This window comes from Trichomycterus rosablanca, chromosome 9 (assembly GCF_030014385.1).
Source record: "Trichomycterus rosablanca isolate fTriRos1 chromosome 9, fTriRos1.hap1, whole genome shotgun sequence".
Lineage (NCBI taxonomy): Eukaryota > Metazoa > Chordata > Actinopteri > Siluriformes > Trichomycteridae > Trichomycterus > Trichomycterus rosablanca.
The window spans coordinates 35,469,626-35,490,815 of NC_085996.1; the positions used below are offsets into that span (position 1 = coordinate 35,469,626).

The 21,190-nt window shown below is 45.0% G+C and overlaps 1 protein-coding gene across 1 annotated transcript; it reads left to right on the forward strand.

Annotated features, from left to right (window-relative positions):
• Positions 1–350: 350 nt before the first annotated feature.
• On the forward strand, positions 351–17,696 carry taf1b (TATA box binding protein (Tbp)-associated factor, RNA polymerase I, B). The gene is made up of 15 exons (XM_063001420.1): positions 351–433; positions 535–633; positions 9,649–9,736; positions 9,882–9,976; positions 10,077–10,172; positions 11,174–11,270; positions 11,363–11,537; positions 12,215–12,314; positions 12,697–12,844; positions 12,938–13,115; positions 13,939–14,027; positions 14,712–14,802; positions 14,924–14,994; positions 15,865–16,093; positions 17,382–17,696. The coding sequence occupies exons 1-15, from the start codon at positions 416–418 to the stop codon at positions 17,590–17,592; spliced, it is 1,785 nt and encodes a 594-aa protein (XP_062857490.1). The 5' UTR covers positions 351–415; the 3' UTR covers positions 17,593–17,696.
• Positions 17,697–21,190: the final 3,494 nt, after the last annotated feature.

Sequence of the window (21,190 nt, forward strand, 5' to 3'; positions counted from 1 at the left end):
TTATTAAAAGCATAAATGGCAGTGCAAATATAATATAGTAACAGTGACAGTAATAATACTAAATGTAATTAATAATAAGTATAAAAATTTGGTCACCCACTGTCCCTCACCTAGTGGCAGGTTTGTGTGTGTGTGTGTGCTGCTAGTGTGCAGCTCTCTCAGTCCTCCCCCAGTAGGTGGGCCAGTTTGCCAGGGTCTGGGGGAGTTAAAGTTGGGGACAATGGTGTTGAATTTGGGGAAGAATTGGGTCCGATTGTGATGGTGTTTGTGCTCTTATTTTTAAATCTCAGACTCTTATTTTGAAATCTAGAGTAAGAGCGCCATTTTGGAAATGTGTAGGGAAGCGTTGAGAGTAAATAAAGGCTGTGAGCTGATACACGTGGATTGTTTATTATTTAATTAAATGTTGTGAGAAATGGATGACGAGCTTACAGTGAGTTTAGCTACTATGAAATATATTCTAAGAATTGTTGCTGTTACTTTTTTGGTAATAGTTATAATGTGTGTGTGTGTGTGTGTGTTTGTGGGGTTCAGGACGGGTATAATGATCCGTGTATGCAGTGTGGAGCAGTAAACTGGGCTGTAACAGATGAAGGACAGTTCTTCTGTAATAACTGTCATAATGTCATTGAGGTGAGTGATTTTCCAGTGATACAGAGCAGTGGTTGTAAAAGTGGGTCCCAATAGGGATGCCAATAGTAGTGAAGTTTGGTACTAGGTAGTAGGGCTGGGCGATATATCAAGATTTTATAAAATATCGATTTATTTTCATACGCGATATAAGATAAGACAATATCGCGTATATCGACATAAGAGATAAGATAATCCTTTATTAATACCACAATGGGGAAATTCACATCGTTAGACAAGAAATGGTAATACATTGGGAGAGTAGGAGATAAAAAAAACCCCCAGCAACCAGATTGTGCTCCCTGAGGAGCACACTATGGTAGCACTATGGTAGATGTTGCGTTCCAGTTAGATCCGACAGTTCGTCTTTCTCTTCTCCCAGTTAGTCTCTGCACATGTTCACCTGCCCCGCCCCTCTCCCTCACTGCCCCGCCTCTCTCCCTCACTGCCCCGCCTCTCTCCCTCACTGAACACAACTCTCCCCGCCTCTCTCCCTCACTGAACACAACTCTCCCCGCCTCTCTCCCTCACTGAACACAACTCTCCCCGCCTCTCTCCCTCACTGAACACAACTCTCCCCGCCTCTCTCCCTCACTGAACACAACTCTCCCCTCTCCCTCACTGAACACAACTCTCCCCTCTCCCTCACTGAACACAACTCGCCCCGCCCCTCTCCCTCACTGAACACAACTCTCCCCGCCTCTCTCCCTCACTGAACACAACTCTCCCCGCCTCTCTCCCTCACTGAACACAACTCTCCCTCACTGAACACAACTCTCCCCTCTCCCTCACTGAACACAACTCGCCCCGCCTCTCTCCCTCACTGAACACAACTCTCCCCTCTCCCTCACTGAACACAACTCTCCCCTCTCCCTCACTGAACACAACTCGCCCCTCTCCCTCACTGAACACAACTCTCCCCTCTCCCTCACTGAACACAACTCGCCCCGCCCCTCTCCCTCACTGAACACAACTCTCCCCTCTCCCTCACTGAACACAACTCGCCCCGCCCCTCTCCCTCACTGAACACAACTCGCCCCTCTCCCTCACTGAACACAACTCGCCCCTCTCCCTCACTGAACACAACTCTCCCCTCTCCCTCACTGAACACAACTCTCCCCTCTCCCTCACTGAACACAACTCTCCCCGCCTCTCTCCCTCACTGAACACAACTCTCCCCTCTCCCTCACTGAACACAACTCTCCCCTCTCCCTCACTGAACACAACTCTCCCCTCTCCCTCACTGAACACAACTCGCCCCGCCCCTCTCCCTCACTGAACACAACTCTCCCCTCTCCCTCACTGAACACAACTCGCCCCGCCCCTCTCCCTCACTGAACACAACTCTCCCCTCTCCCTCACTGAACACAACTCGCCCCGCCCCTCTCCCTCACTGAACACAACTCTCCCCTCTCCCTCACTGAACACAACTCTCCCCTCTCCCTCACTGAACACAACTCTCCCCTCTCCCTCACTGAACACAACTCTCCCCTCTCCCTCACTGAACACAACTCGCCCCTCTCCCTCACTGAACACAACTCTCCCCTCTCCCTCACTGAACACAACTCGCCCCGCCCCTCTCCCTCACTGAACACAACTCGCCCCGCCCCTCTCCCTCACTGAACACAACTCGCCCCGCCCCTCTCCCTCACTGAACACAACTCTCCCCTCTCCCTCACTGAACACAACTCTCCCCTCTCCCTCACTGAACACAACTCGCCCCTCTCCCTCACTGAACACAACTCTCCCCTCTCCCTCACTGAACACAACTCGCCCCGCCCCTCTCCCTCACTGAACACAACTCGCCCCGCCCCTCTCCCTCACTGAACACAACTCTCCCCTCTCCCTCACTGAACACAACTCGCCCCGCCCCTCTCCCTCACTGAACACAACTCGCCCCTCTCCCTCACTGAACACAACTCGCCCCTCTCCCTCACTGAACACAACTCTCCCCTCTCCGCCCCTCTCCCTCACTGAACACAACTCGCCCCGCCCCTCTCCCTCACTGAACACAACTCGCCCCGCCCCTCTCCCTCACTGAACACAACTCTCCCCTCTCCCTCACTGAACACAACTCGCCCCTCTCCCTCACTGAACACAACTCTCCCCTCTCCCTCACTGAACACAACTCGCCCCGCCCCTCTCCCTCACTGAACACAACTCGCCCCGCCCCTCTCCCTCACTGAACACAACTCGCCCCGCCCCTCTCCCTCACTGAACACAACTCTCCCCTCTCCCTCACTGAACACAACTCTCCCCTCTCCCTCACTGAACACAACTCGCCCCTCTCCCTCACTGAACACAACTCTCCCCTCTCCCTCACTGAACACAACTCGCCCCGCCCCTCTCCCTCACTGAACACAACTCGCCCCGCCCCTCTCCCTCACTGAACACAACTCTCCCCTCTCCCTCACTGAACACAACTCGCCCCGCCCCTCTCCCTCACTGAACACAACTCGCCCCTCTCCCTCACTGAACACAACTCGCCCCTCTCCCTCACTGAACACAACTCTCCCCTCTCCCTCACTGAACACAACTCGCCCCGCCCCTCTCCCTCACTGAACACAACTCGCCCCGCCCCTCTCCCTCACTGAACACAACTCGCCCCGCCCCTCTCCCTCACTGAACACAACTCTCCCCTCTCCCTCACTGAACACAACTCGCCCCTCTCCCTCACTGAACACAACTCTCCCCTCTCCCTCACTGAACACAACTCGCCCCGCCCCTCTCCCTCACTGAACACAACTCGCCCCGCCCCTCTCCCTCACTGAACACAACTCGCCCCGCCCCTCTCCCTCACTGAACACAACTCGCCCCGCCCCTCTCCCTCACTGAACACAACTCGCCCCTCCCCTCTCCCTCACTGAACACAACTCGCCCCTCCCCTCTCCCTCACTGAACACAACTCGCCCCTCCCCTCTCCCTCACTGAACACAACTCGCCCCTCCCCTCTCCCTCACTGAACACAACTCGCCCCTCCTCTCTCCCTCACTGAACACAACTCGCCCCGCCTCTCTCCCTCACTGAACACAACTCGCCCCGCCTCTCTCCCTCACTGAACACAACTCGCCCCGCCCCTCTCCCTCACTGAACACAACTCGCCCCTCCTCTCTCCCTCACTGAACACAACTCTCCCCTCTCCCTCACTGAACACAACTCTCCCCTCTCCCTCACTGAACACAACTCGCCCCGCCCCTCTCCCTCACTGAACACAACTCGCCCCGCCCCTCTCCCTCACTGAACACAACTCGCCCCGCCTCTCTCCCTCACTGAACACAACTCGCCCCGCCCCTCTCCCTCACTGAACACAACTCGCCCCTCCCCTCTCCCTCACTGAACACAACTCGCCCCTCCCCTCTCCCTCACTGAACACAACTCGCCCCTCCCCTCTCCCTCACTGAACACAACTCGCCCCTCCCCTCTCCCTCACTGAACACAACTCGCCCCTCCTCTCTCCCTCACTGAACACAACTCGCCCCGCCTCTCTCCCTCACTGAACACAACTCGCCCCGCCCCTCTCCCTCACTGAACACAACTCGCCCCTCCTCTCTCCCTCACTGAACACAACTCGCCCCTCCCCTCTCCCTCACTGAACACAACTCGCCCCGCCTCTCTCCCTCACTGAACACAACTCGCCCCTCCCCTCTCCCTCACTGAACACAACTCGCCCCGCCCCTCTCCCTCACTGAACACAACTCGCCCCTCCCCCACCGCCAATTCTTTCTGCCCTCAGAACACATTTCTGTAAGTAAAACTCCCGTGATAGCATGGAGACGGTGGAGGAGCTGCTTAGTAAAAAGAATAATAATGGCTCAATTATTTGGAGATGGTTCGGATTCAAAGTGTCAGATGAACAGCAGAATAATGTATTCTGTAGAGAATTCCGAAAACAAGTCCAGACAAAAGGTTGAGGGAATGTTTGTGTGGAAACGTTCGTGAAGGAACATTGAGGGAACGTTCGTGGGGGAACGTTCGTGAAGGAACGTTGGGGGAACGTTCGTGAAGGAACGTTGAGGAACGTTCGGGGGGGACGTTCCCCTCTCCCTCACTGAACACAACTCTCCCCTCTCCCTCACTGAACACAACTCGCCCCGCCCCTCTCCCTCACTGAACACAACTCGCCCCTCTCCCTCACTGAACACAACTCGCCCCTCTCCCTCACTGAACACAACTCTCCCCTCTCCCTCACTGAACACAACTCTCCCCTCTCCCTCACTGAACACAACTCTCCCCTCTCCCTCACTGAACACAACTCTCCCCTCTCCCTCACTGAACACAACTCGCCCCTCTCCCTCACTGAACACAACTCTCCCCTCTCCCTCACTGAACACAACTCTCCCCTCTCCCTCACTGAACACAACTCTCCCCTCTCCCTCACTGAACACAACTCGCCCCGCCCCTCTCCCTCACTGAACACAACTCACCCCGCCCCTCTCCCTCACTGAACACAACTCTCCCCTCTCCCTCACTGAACACAACTCGCCCCTCTCCCTCACTGAACACAACTCGCCCCGCCCCTCTCCCTCACTGAACACAACTCGCCCCGCCCCTCTCCCTCACTGAACACAACTCGCCCCGCCCCTCTCCCTCACTGAACACAACTCTCCCCTCTCCCTCACTGAACACAACTCGCCCCTCTCCCTCACTGAACACAACTCTCCCCTCTCCCTCACTGAACACAACTCGCCCCGCCGCTCTCCCTCACTGAACACAACTCGCCCCGCCCCTCTCCCTCACTGAACACAACTCGCCCCGCCCCTCTCCCTCACTGAACACAACTCTCCCCTCTCCCTCACTGAACACAACTCTCCCCTCTCCCTCACTGAACACAACTCTCCCCTCTCCCTCACTGAACACAACTCGCCCCGCCCCTCTCCCTCACTGAACACAACTCGCCCCGCCCCTCACCCTCACTGAACACAACTCTCCCCTCTCCCTCACTGAACACAACTCGCCCCGCCCCTCTCCCTCACTGAACACAACTCGCCCCTCTCCCTCACTGAACACAACTCGCCCCTCTCCCTCACTGAACACAACTCTCCCCTCTCCCTCACTGAACACAACTCGCCCCGCCCCTCTCCCTCACTGAACACAACTCGCCCCGCCCCTCTCCCTCACTGAACACAACTCGCCCCGCCCCTCTCCCTCACTGAACACAACTCTCCCCTCTCCCTCACTGAACACAACTCGCCCCTCTCCCTCACTGAACACAACTCTCCCCTCTCCCTCACTGAACACAACTCGCCCCGCCCCTCTCCCTCACTGAACACAACTCGCCCCGCCTCTCTCCCTCACTGAACACAACTCGCCCCGCCCCTCTCCCTCACTGAACACAACTCGCCCCGCCCCTCTCCCTCACTGAACACAACTCGCCCCTCCCCTCTCCCTCACTGAACACAACTCGCCCCTCCCCTCTCCCTCACTGAACACAACTCGCCCCTCCCCTCTCCCTCACTGAACACAACTCGCCCCTCCCCTCTCCCTCACTGAACACAACTCGCCCCTCCTCTCTCCCTCACTGAACACAACTCGCCCCGCCTCTCTCCCTCACTGAACACAACTCGCCCCGCCTCTCTCCCTCACTGAACACAACTCGCCCCGCCCCTCTCCCTCACTGAACACAACTCGCCCCTCCTCTCTCCCTCACTGAACACAACTCTCCCCTCTCCCTCACTGAACACAACTCTCCCCTCTCCCTCACTGAACACAACTCGCCCCGCCCCTCTCCCTCACTGAACACAACTCGCCCCGCCCCTCTCCCTCACTGAACACAACTCGCCCCGCCTCTCTCCCTCACTGAACACAACTCGCCCCGCCCCTCTCCCTCACTGAACACAACTCGCCCCTCCCCTCTCCCTCACTGAACACAACTCGCCCCTCCCCTCTCCCTCACTGAACACAACTCGCCCCTCCCCTCTCCCTCACTGAACACAACTCGCCCCTCCCCTCTCCCTCACTGAACACAACTCGCCCCTCCTCTCTCCCTCACTGAACACAACTCGCCCCGCCTCTCTCCCTCACTGAACACAACTCGCCCCGCCCCTCTCCCTCACTGAACACAACTCGCCCCTCCTCTCTCCCTCACTGAACACAACTCGCCCCTCCCCTCTCCCTCACTGAACACAACTCGCCCCTCCCCTCTCCCTCACTGAACACAACTCGCCCCTCCCCTCTCCCTCACTGAACACAACTCGCCCCGCCCCTCTCCCTCACTGAACACAACTCGCCCCTCCCCCACCGCCAATTCTTTCTGCCCTCAGAACACATTTCTGTAAGTAAAACTCCCGTGATAGCATGGAGACGGTGGAGGAGCTGCTTAGTAAAAAGAATAATAATGGCTCAATTATTTGGAGATGGTTCGGATTCAAAGTGTCAGATGAACAGCAGAATAATGTATTCTGTAGAGAATTCCGAAAACAAGTCCAGACAAAAGGTTGAGGGAATGTTTGTGTGGAAACGTTCGTGAAGGAACATTGAGGGAACGTTCGTGGGGGAACGTTCGTGAAGGAACGTTGGGGGAACGTTCGTGAAGGAACGTTGGGGGAACGTTCGTGAAGGAACGTTGAGGAACGTTCGGGGGGGGGAACGTTGGGGGAACGTTCGTGTGGAAACGTTGAGGGAATGTTCGTGGGGGAACGTTCGGGGGGAACGTTGAAGGAACGTGAGGGGGGAATGTTGAGGGAACGTTTGGGTAGATTGTTGGGAATGGTTGGGTGAATTGTTGAGGTAATGGTTGGGTGGATCGTTGAGAAAACGTTTGGGTTTTCAACAATTCACCCAACCATTCCCTCAACATTCCACCCAAATGTTCCCTCAACAATTCACCCAACCATTCCCAACAATTCACCCAACCATTCCCTCAACATTCCACCCAAATGTTCCCTCAACAATTCACCCAACCATTCCCAACAATTCACCCAACCATTCCCTTAACAATTCACCCAAATGTTCCCTCAACAATTCACCCAAATGTCCCCTTAACAATTCACCCAACCATTCCCAACAATTCACCCAAACGTTCCCTTAACGATCCACCCAAATGTTCCCTCAACAATTCACCCAAACGTTCCCTTAACAATCCACCCAAATGTTCCCTCAACAATTCACCCAACCATTTCCAACAATTCACCCAAACGTTCCCTTAACGATCCACCCAAATGTTCCCTCAACAATTCACCCAAACGTTCCCTTAACAATCCACCCAAACGTTCCCTTAACAATTCACCCAACCATTCCCAACAATTCACCCAAACGTTCCCTTAACAATCCACCCAAATGTTCCCTCAACAATTCACCCAACCATTCCCAACAATTCACCCAAACGTTCCCTTAACAATTCACCCAAACGTTCCCTCAACAATTCACCCAAATGTTCCCTCAACAATTCACCCAACCATTCCCAACAATCTAGCCAAAAATTCCCTCAACTGTTGAGAAAACGTTTGGATGGATTTTTGAGAAAACGTTTGGGTGGATTTTTGAAAAAAACTTTTACATTACACGACAGGAGATACCTTAGAAACAACTTCTTTTTCTTAGAATAGCTCAAATCAAACTATAAAACTTTCTTAGGACTGTTGGTACTTGACATGCCCAACAAAGTGCCCCATCTCTTGGAATTCCTGCTTTGGGGTGATTGGTTGAAGGGGTGGCACGGTGGCTCAGTGGGTAGCACTGTCACCTCACAGCAAGAAGGTCCTGGGTTCGATCTCCAGGTGGAGCGGTCCGGGTCCTTTCTGTGTGGAGTTTGCATGTTCTCTCCGTGTCTGCGTGGGTTTCCTCCGGGAGCTCCTCCCACAGTCCAATGATGTGCAAGTGAGGTGAATTGGAGATACAAAATTGTCCATGACTGTGTTTGACATTAAACATGACGTTAAAATCCTAATAAATATAAATAAATAAATACAGGTTACAAAAGGAGGTGTCATGGAATCATTATCATGTTTGAATTATTGTAGTCTAGGAGGTATCATGTACTTTTTAATTATTACAAAAACCAAACTATAAAACTTTCTTAAAGCTGTTGGTACTTGACATGCCCAACAAAGTGCCCCATCTCTTAGAATTCTTGCTCTGGGATCATTGGTTGAGGAGACCCATGTTGAATGGGCCAACTAACAATTTGTTAAGACGAATGTGCATCCACAGCTAATAACTGGATGCAACACCAACCCCACCACTCTTTAAAAACAGCTCTAATGTATATTTAACAACATTACGTTGGTTAATAGTACAGATGGTACACTGGTAGGATCCCCACTTTTTGTAAAGAGTTTTGGGTGTTCTTCCTGTTACCATCTGGTTTTCTTCCATGCTTTCCTTGTAAACTGGCTGTTCCAAGATACACCTAGACATGAGCAACAGAATGAGTGGGTGTACGTAGTAGGTAAAGATGCATTGTAGTCCAGGAGGTATTAAATCATTATCAGATCATTGTAGTCCGTTGTGCCCTTTGAGCTGTAGATGTGTATGTGTATATGTGACAAACAAAGGCATTCAGTCTGCCATAGATTATTATTATTATTCGTTTAAATGTCAGCAGTGCTAGCTCAGTGATAAAAGTACTGGACTGGTGAGCAGAGGTTGCTGGTTCATTCCAGTCGTTGCCAAGTTGCCTCTGTTGGGCTCTTAAACATAGCCCTTACCCTTTAATTGCTTGCATTATATTTAGTCACATTTGTAAGTTGAATTGGATAAAAGCTAAATGCCCTAAACGTAGTGGAAAAAAGTTTATTCATGTGGTTTTAAAACCACCTGCTGTTATTTGTTATTCATTATAATAATAAATTTTTTTTTATTTCTACTTGTAACTTGAAATAAATGAATGTGTATTAATGAATTAGTAAGTAAGTACGTTAGTGTGTAATAGCCTGCCGTTCTGTAGCCCTGTTTTTATCCACTGCTAGTCTAAATACAGACATGATTGGCTATTGGGGGGGGTTATCTTGTCAGACACTGAATGACTTATTTAGTGGATTAACAGGCAACAGATTGAACATTTGGTTTTACTGCTCACAGAGAACAAAAGAAGTGCAAAGTATTACTGACTTTGTGAACACCAGGCAAACCTCTGTTACATCTGGCAAACGGAAGCGAGATGGAAAAGGTCAGTCTGCATCCTTGCTCAGATGTTTTCTACCTTTATTTATTTACATTCAACACCTAGGGCTAATGTGAATGTTGGAAAGGATGCTTGCACAGGAAATACTGATCAGATTTGATGTTTTTTACATGTCTTTATTATTCTGAAGGTGGGCCAGAGTGGATGATATGTGAAGGCTTTCAGTTTATCCTCAAACGTCAGGCAGAAGCGTTAGTTTCATTAGGTGTCTGCTCTCAGTTTAAGGTCAGTAAATCACTTTAATTAGGTCAGTAAATCCATCTAATTGTCAAGAACTGCTGTGGTTTTTTTTTTTTACTTTAAATAAATTAATTGCCTCATACAGACAGACGTGTTATGGAATTTCTGGAAGCGATACCTGCAGAAGACCCAACAGGCTTACACAAGAGAGCTGGCGAGGAAGAGCACAAGACATTCTGTGGTGAGTTTAAAACATTTGTGGTAATGTTCTTAAAGCTTTATGGTTGGTTATGGATAAATCCAGGGCTGAGATTTACAATCTATCGTACCGATCACAGTAGCAAGTTTTCCGAATTTAGTCATGACCCAAAATATCAACACCCACTATCCAAAAAAGTTTTTGAATTTGAATGTTTTTTATCTTTAAATTTAACAGACAGTGGGGCCAAAAAGTATTTAGTCAGCCACTGATTGTGCAAGTTCTCCTACTTAGAAAGATGAGAGAGGTCTGTAATTTTCATCATAGGTACACTTCAACTATGAGAGACAAAATGAGAAAAAAAAATCCAGGAAATCACAGTGTAGGATTTTTAAAGAATTCTTGCACCTGCATGTCCTCCCTCACCATATCCATAAACCTTCTCTTTGGCCTTCATCTCCTTCTCCAGTCGGCAGCTCCATCCTCATCACTCTTCAACCAATAGTTATAGTTAGCTAAATATTATAAATCAAAATAATATTAGTGCTCACTTGTGTATAAATACGTATGTACTGAACATGCACTTATCTCACATTCCTCATTTGTTTCATTCGTTTTATACAAACTCCTAGTATTGGCTTATGCTGACTTCCTGACTACCTAACTTGACTCTCTGCAAGCAAATTGTGTGAAACAAAACAAAAAGGCAGCCTGCGTTATGTCATTTACTGCCCAATGTCAAGAGCAGTCAATGATATACCTACTGCATTTGTACTGCATTTGATTTGATAGAAAAAAGTCCATCATGGATCATTTTATGCCAGCCTTGACCCTGAATTTAGTGGTTTGTTCATTAATTGTCTTTATGGAACATTGCTTATGAAACAAGTCAACAAAACAGACAATTTCTTAAATTTAAGTTCACCAGCATCATGGTCAATTAGGCTAAAATGTATGATTTTTGTATTCTAACTTAATCTTACATTAAAAAAAAATATTATTTAGTTTTATCTGTGTTTCTCACACATATTTTCACTGTACAGGAACAAACCTCTGAGAGTGAGGCAGAGTCTCTGGCCTTCAGTGAATCGTCATGGATTGATGATGATGCATCGCTGAAGGATGATTGTTCAATTTCTGGTATAAAACTATCAGTTTTTGTGTTGTTTTTAACATCACTGTGTTCACCTTGTTGCTGGGCTTTATTGATAATTGTATTATATCATTTGCAGGCTATTCCAGTAGTGGAGGAGTGTCTGTGGGTTCGGGTTCTGTGGATGCAGACAACTATTTTTCCACAAAGAGGAAGAAGAAACGCCATTTAATGAGCATGCCCAAAACTTTGGCACTGTGCCACCTTGCTCTTCTCTGGATTCGAGAGGGCATTACTCTGGCAGACTTGCTTAGGTAAATAAGATGAGCACTTATTATATTTGGGTTTGTTTTGTTTAGAGTCCTGCGTTGAATGCCCAATGTGGGTAGGCATGCTTTGTTCAAAATTCAGCTGAAAAGCAAATTAACCTAGCCCACTATCGTTGGCATATAGGGTTCCAATCCTCAGCAGTGCTGGTCAGACGTCTACATACATAAAGATTGGTTATGTCATTTAATGTTTAAATACTTTGACTTGCTGCAAAACCATATTACATCTGCAGCCAGTCTGGGTGTGCACCTTATCAGAAGTGTTCAATGCTTTTCTATTGGATCTGCCAATCTACTCATTTCTTATTCCTGATTGTGAATCCGCTGCTGCTTGCACAACCTGTCTGTCTGATCAAGGAGGGCCGGGTCACCACATGTCCCCTCCGACTTGTGTCTAATCTGCAACTGCTTCTCATCACCTGCCAGTCTTGGGTTCCCAGTATTGTGTTTGGGAATCGGCGCTAAGCTCCATGATACTCCCCCCCACTCTGACTAGTCCAGGTGACAGCATAAAGCAGGAGGAAGAGACCATGTCCGGCCTTCCCTTTTTCATATACGTCCAGTTGTCTTTGTGTGGACGTCTGGCCAGGTTGCGCTCTTTATAAAAATGTAATAAATTTTAACCAATTTAAACATACATAATAGGCCTGTTACTGTTGCAGGTTGGTGTCTAATAGACACGTTCCTTACATCAACGCTCATGAACTTTTCACTGAAGAGATGAGGTTCTTCGGCAGGGACGCCTTGCTCTTCAAAGTTGAGGTTGGTGATGTTTTAGCTACACCCATTATTCAGTTTTATACGACTATGTGCATCCAACTTTGGGGCAACAATTTGTCATTGCTTACAAAGGGTTTGACAAATTTGTGGAGGAACTTAAATGGACTTCACAAAGCCTTGACCTTGTCCCAGTTGAACATCTTTGGAATGGATTGTAAAACAGTTGAGTATCAGGTCTTATCATCCAACATCTGTGCCTGACCTAACAAATGCTCTTTTGACTGCATAGACCCAAATTCCCACAGAGGTCCATCAAGCTAATAGTCAGGGGTCTACTTACTTTTACAGTTCAATGGTGTACAAATTTATAGAATATTTAGGTGGATAATACAAAATGTGTGTTCTTCTGCCACCTCCTGTGCAGTCCTTCCCGTCCTACAATATGGTACACACGGAGGCAATGCAGCTGGCCAAGCTGATGGAGCTGCCCATGTTCCCTCCAGTAACTCCAGACTGCCTGCTTCACCCAGCTTTGCTCAGCCTGCACTACCTGATTGATGCCAACCTTCCTGGTGAGTTCCTGGTGAGAAAAAGAAGTGAACAGCTGTTGAGGACCAATTTGAACAACATATCTTACCTTCTCTTTGCCCTATTTTCTCTTTCAGATGAAATGCATGTGTTAGTATGTCAAGTAATAGAGAAATCAGGCATGGAAAAAGACAGTTTTCTGACCTTCAACCCCACTGTGAGAAAGCCTGAACTGCTGTGCTATGATCTTCAGGCTGCAGCGTTGATTATTGTGATCATGAAGCTTCTGTTCAAGCTGGATGATTATAGGGAGTGGTAGGTGTCAATTACAAAGTTATTCTTGTATAATGATTTTTTGGTGTCTATCGGAACACATATATAGTATAGCAAGACTTATAAACTACATATAAATAAAATATCAACTGATAAAACCTTTATGGAAAGTATGTGTACATGTAAGTGCAATATAAGTACATGTTAAGGCTATGTCTAAAAAGCAATACCTTTAGTTTAACTCAAGCAATTCTGCAAAGTACAGTGATTTCAAAGTTCCAACCAAATTTGTTAGTTGATGACTCTTTTTCTTTTATTTTTTTTAAATAAATAATACAAAATTCTTCTTTTTTGAGAGCCACGCCCCGATCTCTACGCTACTCCACTTCTTTACAGGCACCCTGGGCACCATGGTCCTTACAAAGCATTGATAACCTCACCCCTTAGTCCGGTCTTTTCCACCCAGCAGACTGGAAGCCAGTTTTTTTTGCTGCAGGCACTGGCAAGAGGGCCGGTAGCAGAGCCAAGATTTGAACCCAGGAGCTCAGTATCTCAGCGCTGGGGTGCTTTTCTGTTTATAAAAATAATTCATAAGCCCATGAAAATTTCAAAATGTTAATAGAGAAATTACATAAAATTAAATTGTATTATGCATTACTCTGGATGTCATTTTGTCCTTCACTGTAAACCCTAAAACAAGGTACAATCTGATTTTCTCATTAGTATCGGATAATGTTTAACATTATCTTATCTTATGTTTAACAGTCATGTACATAAAAACAAGGGTTTAGTCCTGCCAATCTGTCTACAATGTACATTCTTGCTCAGTAGTCTGTTTCATTTACCTTTCTCTTGTGTTTTTAAGGAAGTTGTCTAGAAAAACAGGAATAAAAGACAAAAAACGAAAGTCCAAGAAAGAACAAAACCAAGTCAAGAAGAAGAAGAACAAGAAAGGTAGTCAGTCTATGGGTGGGACCTTGAGGGAGGATGGCCTGGATATGGATGTTAACTAACAGAAATACAGAAACATTGATGGGATTAGCAATTATGAATCGACTAACCCTAAGCATGTACTGTATAAACTTGTACATTAGATATTATATATTGTATATTATATATATTTACTTCTAAATGTAAAGCATACTTATGAATGTTTGGTTATTAGAACAGTAACATGTATGGATGTTTTTATGTTATGGGACAGAGTTTATGCTTGATAGGACTTTGGTACTGATGTTTTTTTCTTCTTTCTCTAAATGCTTTAAAAATGCTTTAAAGTCACTTAACTGTGTTTTGTGTACAGTACATTGAGGACCAAAAATTTAAGACCACTAGTAAAAATTATTTTCCTATTGAACATTTTTCTCAAATTTCATGCAATATTTTATTACAAATGAGAATTTGTAATTATTACTAATTAGAATTTAAATTAGAATGTAAATGAAAAGCTTAATCTTTTAACGTGTACAAAGATTTTAGAATTCCTTAGTATTTTGTATGTTCCCCTTCACCAGGTAACTGTTCAGACACCCTTAAATTGTGTAATGCTCTTGGTGAAAGCTTAGCTCAGTGTTCACTGCTGTACTAATTGTAACTGCAGTATGTTTGTTACTGACATACCACTACTTGTATTGACAGACAGCAAGATGTTTAGTTTGAAAAGATGGTTTATGATTATGCAGCCAGCGCTGCAGCGAGCCAGGAAAAAAGAAGAGCAGATTGAAGCGAGGTAAGACCCTAAAACAGCTTCTAAAGAAATGTGATCTCCCATCTTAACATGTGTGCAATATGACTATCTGTCTAATATATACTGTAGATTAAATTCTTTTTTTTTTACTCTATATGCCTAGACGAAAGTGGAAATCGAAAAAGCCCATCATACAGAGTTTGAGAATGAAGAGTGAGATACTGAAAAGGAGACGTAAGTACATGAGATGCATTGTAAAGTTTTATGCTCACGTGATACTTGAATCTCTAAAATGTTAAGCGTTGTGCACTGGTGTAGCATGAAAAATGTGTTTCTTTAACTGGCTTACATTTATTTCTGGTTGCACGGGAGAAATCCTAGTATGCATAACTGAGTTTTTTGGTCAGTAGTCTGCCTGTTAAATGCTTGTACTTGCTCATACTGGGCCGGCATGGTGGCTCAGTGGGTAGCACTGTCACCTCACAGCAAGAAGGTTCTGAGTTCGATCCCCAGGTGGGGCGGTCCGGGTCCTTTCTGTGCGGAGTTTGCATGTTCTCCCCGTGTCTGTGTGGGTTTCCTTCGGGGGCTCCAGTTTCCTCCCACAGTCCAAAGACGTGCAAGTTAGGTGAATTGGAGACACTAAATTGTCCAACACTGTGTTTGATATAACCTTGTGTGAACTGATGAATCTTGTGTAATGAGTAACTACCGTTTCTGTCATGAATGTAACCAGAGTGTAAAACATGTCGTTAAAATCCTAATAAACAAACAAACAAACTTGCTGTCAGAATGATGTGCTGACCCGAGAGTTTAAATACTTTAAAAGGGTGACGTGACTGAACAAAGAAATGCAGTTTGCACAGTTTATCTTTTATCCAGGATGACACAGTTCAAACTTGTTACAAATTACCGTGATGCAAGAAAGTAAAAAATCATTTTAAGTCATTGGCATTTTGGCTGGTTGCCTTTAAGGTATTTAAGTGTAAATGAGTTGCTAATATGTGTAAATGTGATGTGTGTTAAGTTTACATAATTATCAATTGTCTGTTTATGTAGCATGTGATGGAAAGACTTTGGTTGTCCTCTACTCTCTCTTTTATCCAGGTCTGGTTGAACAGCTTCAGAATCGTTTCCACACTCTGGCTGCTTCAGCTCCAGAACCTGAGCCTTCCACCCCATCCAGCTTCATTTTTTGCTGGGGAAAAGAGGACGGCGCTGATGGACCTAGTCTCCGCCACCAGAGCCTGGACTGTGTTTTGCAGAAAAATAAAAGCACCTGGCGCCTTGTCAACCGCAAATATTGGCACACCGCTTTGAGGAAATGCCGTGTTGGGTAAAACACTCACTGAGCACTTTATTAGAAAGATTGCACTAATGCTGGGTAGGACCACGTTTGGTTTCGAAACAGCCTCAGTTCTTTGTGGCATAAATGTTCATGTTGCCATATAAGTTAGGAAAAAACAATTAACACTCTACACCCTCATACTTACACCGATCAGGCTTAACATTATGACCACCTCCTTTTTTTATACTCACTGTCCATTTTATCAGCTCCACTTACCATATAGAAGCACTTTGTAGTTCTACAATTACTGACTGTAGTTTATTTGTTTCTATACATACTTTTTTAAACCTGCTTTCACCCTGTTCTTCAATGGTCAGGACCACCACAGAGCAGGTATTATTTAGGTGGTGGATCATTCTCAGCACTGCAGTGACACTGACATGGTGGTGGTTTGTTAGTGTGTGTTGTGCTGGTATGAGTGGATCAGACACATCAACGCTGCTGGAGTTTTTAAATACTGTGTCCACTCACTGTCCAATCTATTAGACACTCCTACCTAGTTGGTCCACCTTGTAGATGTAAAGTCAGAGACGATCGCTCATCTATTGCTGCTGTTTGAGTTGGTCATCTTCTAGACCTTCATCAGCGGTCACAGGACACTGCCCACGGGGTGCTGTTGGCTGGATATATTTTTGGTTGGTGGACTATTCTCAGTCCAGCAGTGACAGTGAGGTGTTTAAAAACTCCAGCAGTTTTGACACTCCACCACCATGTCAGTGTCACTGCAGTGCTGAGAATGATCCACCACCTAAATAATACTTACTCTGTAGTGGACCTGGTAGTGGAGTCCTGACCATTGAAGAACAGCATGAAAGGGGGCTAACGAGGCACACAGAGAAACAGGTGGACTACAGTCAGCAATTGTAGAACTACAAAGTGCTTCTATATGGTGAGTGGAGCTGATAAAATGGACAGTGAGTGTAGAAACAAGGTGTACACAAACACTCTAACCACCGTACGCACAAATTAAAAATGCAAATCGACCCACCACTTCAACACTTAAAGAATAAATCTATTAGCTAGCCATTATAATAGCCATAGCAGCTGACATGAAGTTAAGAACTAAACACACTTTTTGCCACCGTCATAAGATATAACTGAATGGCTTGCTAATGTTCACCTCTTTATTTAAAATGCAGGTTTAGCATAAGCTGTCAAAGTAAATAAAGAGAATCATTGTTCAACTGAATACATAATAAGAAACATTGGCATATGAGCTTTGCTGTAACACCGGCACATAAGCAGTACTAAACCCAACTGTTGTTTCTGTTCACAGACAATGTGGGGATCATTTTGCTGAGTTTAAGCCGAGCTTTCCCAGAATGTACTTGTGGGTCCTGAGCCTCTTCTCTTTCATGCTGGGAGTCAGTGAAGGCCAGCTGCACAAACAGGTGGTATTTGTGGAGCGACGGCTACTGGGAGCCAAAGGGCCACTCAGACCTTATGGTGGAAAATCTCCGAGAACGAGAAAGAAGAAGGCTGGTTAGAGGATAGTTCTTTGTTGTATACAAAAAAGGATGTAATGTGACTCTGCTATGGTTTCAAATCAAACGCATGTGTTTGTGTATAAATAATGTACTGATTTATAAAACCATATCCCTGTTTGTTTATTAAAATAATATATTTTTGTAATGAAATATCTGCATGTTGATGATTTTCAGCTGAAACTTCTTAGAGGCGTTTTGCTTGTGTTCATTGAAATCAACGCATTTTTGATAATCTAAAATGAACTCGATAATAGGAGTTCTAATGCTAGATGACTTACTGTACTACTAAAGAAATGATAAAAGTAAGGTACACAGCTAACATAGTAAAATCAGACATCTGAAGTAGTTGTAGTTTGGTATCTGAAAACATACCTTAGGGGTAATCTGCTTTCTCACCGCTGAGGACGGGGATCTGTGCAGGCCACTGAAGTTTCTTTAAACCGAGCTTTTCCTCTTGTGACCTTGCTTTGTGCCTTCCCTAAACTGTTGGAGCAAATTTGGAAGCATTTAATTTCCATTATACAATTGATTTATTACATTTTAGTAATTATTGTGGCTGAAACCCATGAATTAATTAATGAGAGAAAGTGTCCCAATACTGCTGCCAATTTAGTGACGAAAAGGTGATGTTACACAGTTGTTAACATGCCTCTATCCCAACTTTTTGTGTTGCAAGTATCAAATTCTACACTTGTTTACATTTACAAAATACAATTAAGTTTGTAATGTAAAAAAAAAAAATTTGTAGGATGTAGGACCCTTTTTTATATGTGGCATCCATGGTCTTGATTTATCTATAGTAAGGAAAACCAATTATTTAATCACTTTTGTTCTTGTTTATTATACTCTCAGTATTCATTCACTCATTTATTCATTCACTGTCTGTTTTACCACCGCTTTATCCTATTCAGGGTCGCAGTGGGTACAATTCACTGAGTGAAAGGTAGGAAACACCACAGACAGGTCGCCAATCTATCACAGGGCAGACACACAAATGCACACATTCACAAATGGGTTATCCTGACTGCACGTCTTTGTGAAGTATATATTTGGGCACAAGTGTGGCACAACGGTCTAGCACGCTAGCCCAGGACTGCTGAGATCTTTAGTAAGAATTGTTGCTCTTGCTGCTTTCTTTTTATCCTGCAACTTCATTTAAATGACTTGCCACCTTTCTTAAATTCAATGGTCTGTTATGATATTTTGTGTGGCTTCCTGTCTTGGAGACCATGGCTGGTTCCATGAATTTTCCACTGCACTAAAATGCTGAAGCTGTTTTCTATGGCACTTTTTTTTTAAACATAATGAAAATATACAAGAAGTCTTAGTACACGGAGAAAGAATATTTATTGACGTTAACAAAACACAATGACACACTAGCGTTTATGGCCAGTGATAGCTCAGTGGTGAAGGTACTGGACTAGTAATCAGAAGATTGCCGGTTCAAGCCTCACCACCACCAAGTTGCTGCTATTAGGCCTCTGAGCAAGGCCCTTAACCCTTATTTGCTCAAATTGTGTATAGACATAATTGTAAGTCACTTTGGATAAAAGTAAATGTAAAGTTTAAATGAAACATCTCTTGATCAATGTCTATTTTGAGTATAGTATATACCTTTATTTGTCATACACATGAACTGTAAAATAAAATTCTTTTTCCATAAATCCCAGCTTGTTTTGAAAGTTGGGGTCAAAGGACAGGGTTGGTCCTTGTACAGCGGTACAGAGCCTAAAAGTAGCTGCTTAACAGAGTTGGGGTTCATTATTATTTTTATTATTATTATTAAGTATTCAACCCCTAGCCTCAGTACTTGGTGAAACATCTTTTTGTTTTGATAACTTGTAATAAGCAACGTCAGTAAGTATGAACAAGTTTCTTATGCTTGTGGAATCTTCCAGTCTTCTCATGCAGAAGTTTCCAACTCCTAGAGGTTTTGACTTTCAAGCTACAACTGCTTTCTTTAAATCCCACCAAAGATTTTCTGAGGGATTCAGATCTGGAAACTGAGAAGGCCGTTTCAGGATATTGCTTAACAAAACTTTGGTTGACTTGAAAGTGTGCTTGGCATCACTGTTTTGATGGGGAGCCCAGTTATCACCAAGGATGGATCGGCGTCCTGTCCAGGGCGTGTTATTTCATTGCACTCAGTGATTCCGGGGAAACTGGACCCACCGCGACCCTAACCGGGATAAAGCTGTGGTAAAACTTGAAAATAAAATAAAATACAACATTTTGCTTTGTACACGATGGAATTCTGTCTGCTGTGTATAATACTAAGTGCCACTAGGGGGAGCCAGTCACTTAATCTACCAACACTAACAAATTCTTTTGTCCTGTTGCTTTGTTCAGTCATAACCTGTTAACTATTATAACAACTAAAATGTCACACTTTAATTAAAGTAAAACATCAGCAGCAAAAAATATACTTTTCATATGATACTTTGCTTTGTGTATGGTTTACTGGCTGATATTAAAAGCTCATGAAGATCTTTCTTTGTTCTCCTCTCTTTATTTCAGGTTGAAGAGGGTAAGGGGTCTCTGCTCTTTTTGTCTGTAACCAGCCACCCACATGGAGGAGGGGAAGCAGGTCGAGAAAACACACCATGCCACACAACAGCAGCACATAGTCATGTCAAACCTCTCTGTAAAAAGAGACACAAGATCAACTACCAACAGAGAAAACTATCACACATCAGGACTGAAGGCCAGTGGACCCGCACAATAGTGTTTATCAAATCGCCAAGTAATGATCTGTGAAAACATTGTATGTATTTGATATATAATTCTGAAAAACTGTTGCCCTTTTTTTCTGGTGGTCAACAAGTTATACCCCTTCAATTTTCTAACCTAGATGCACCACTTTTAGCAATAACAGCAACTAAAAACCTTGTAGTATTCACTATAGAGGAAATGCTTAACAAATGTGTCATTGCTAAACAGTCGTAAATTAGACATGCTGAGTTTCCGGTCATAAATTCCTTTTTTTTAAGCCACTACAAACTTACACTTCATCTTCTGCCCAACTCGTTTCAAATAATAGCAAGACGTTCAGATTTATATGCAGCAAAACACACTTTTTACTGTGACACTACCACTGCCATGTTTGATTGTTGGGATGATTGTGTGATGTTTAACATAAAATGCTGCATTTGTTTTGAGACACTTAGTGCAGAAAGTTTAATTTGTTCACTCTTTCTACCAACCTGTTACAATATTAAATGAATGGTTATAAAAACTATGGAAACTCAGGTGGTTTCCATAGTTGATGTCAATATATTTAAGCATCACTTCAGCATAACAAATATAGCTACACTTTACCTACCACTGCAATTTTATGACTTAAATACCTTAATACCTCAGTAAAACGACCCCAGAACTGCTCACTATAATTGCAATCTGCATTTAACAAGGCACCTTTGAAAGCTGGAGGCCATATTTGACATTCCTGGAGCTGTATAGAAAATATATACATATATTAAACAAACACTTCTACCTCTGTGGTGCTCCAAGTTCAGTAGTCAAAGAATAAAGCAAACAGTGCAGCTCACTGCCATCCAACCAACCATGACAAGGGGGCATTTTTTCTGTCAGCTCAGAA

What these genes read in the sequence shown, in the direction of transcription:
- taf1b (XM_063001420.1), top strand. An exon ending in CCTTGCTCTTCAAAGTTGAG is followed by an intron (nt 12,315 to 12,696) that starts GTTGGTGATGTT and finishes CCTCCTGTGCAG; the next exon opens with TCCTTCCCGTCCTACAATAT. An exon ending in CTGGATGATTATAGGGAGTG is followed by an intron (nt 13,116 to 13,938) that starts GTAGGTGTCAAT and finishes TGTGTTTTTAAG; the next exon opens with GAAGTTGTCTAGAAAAACAG.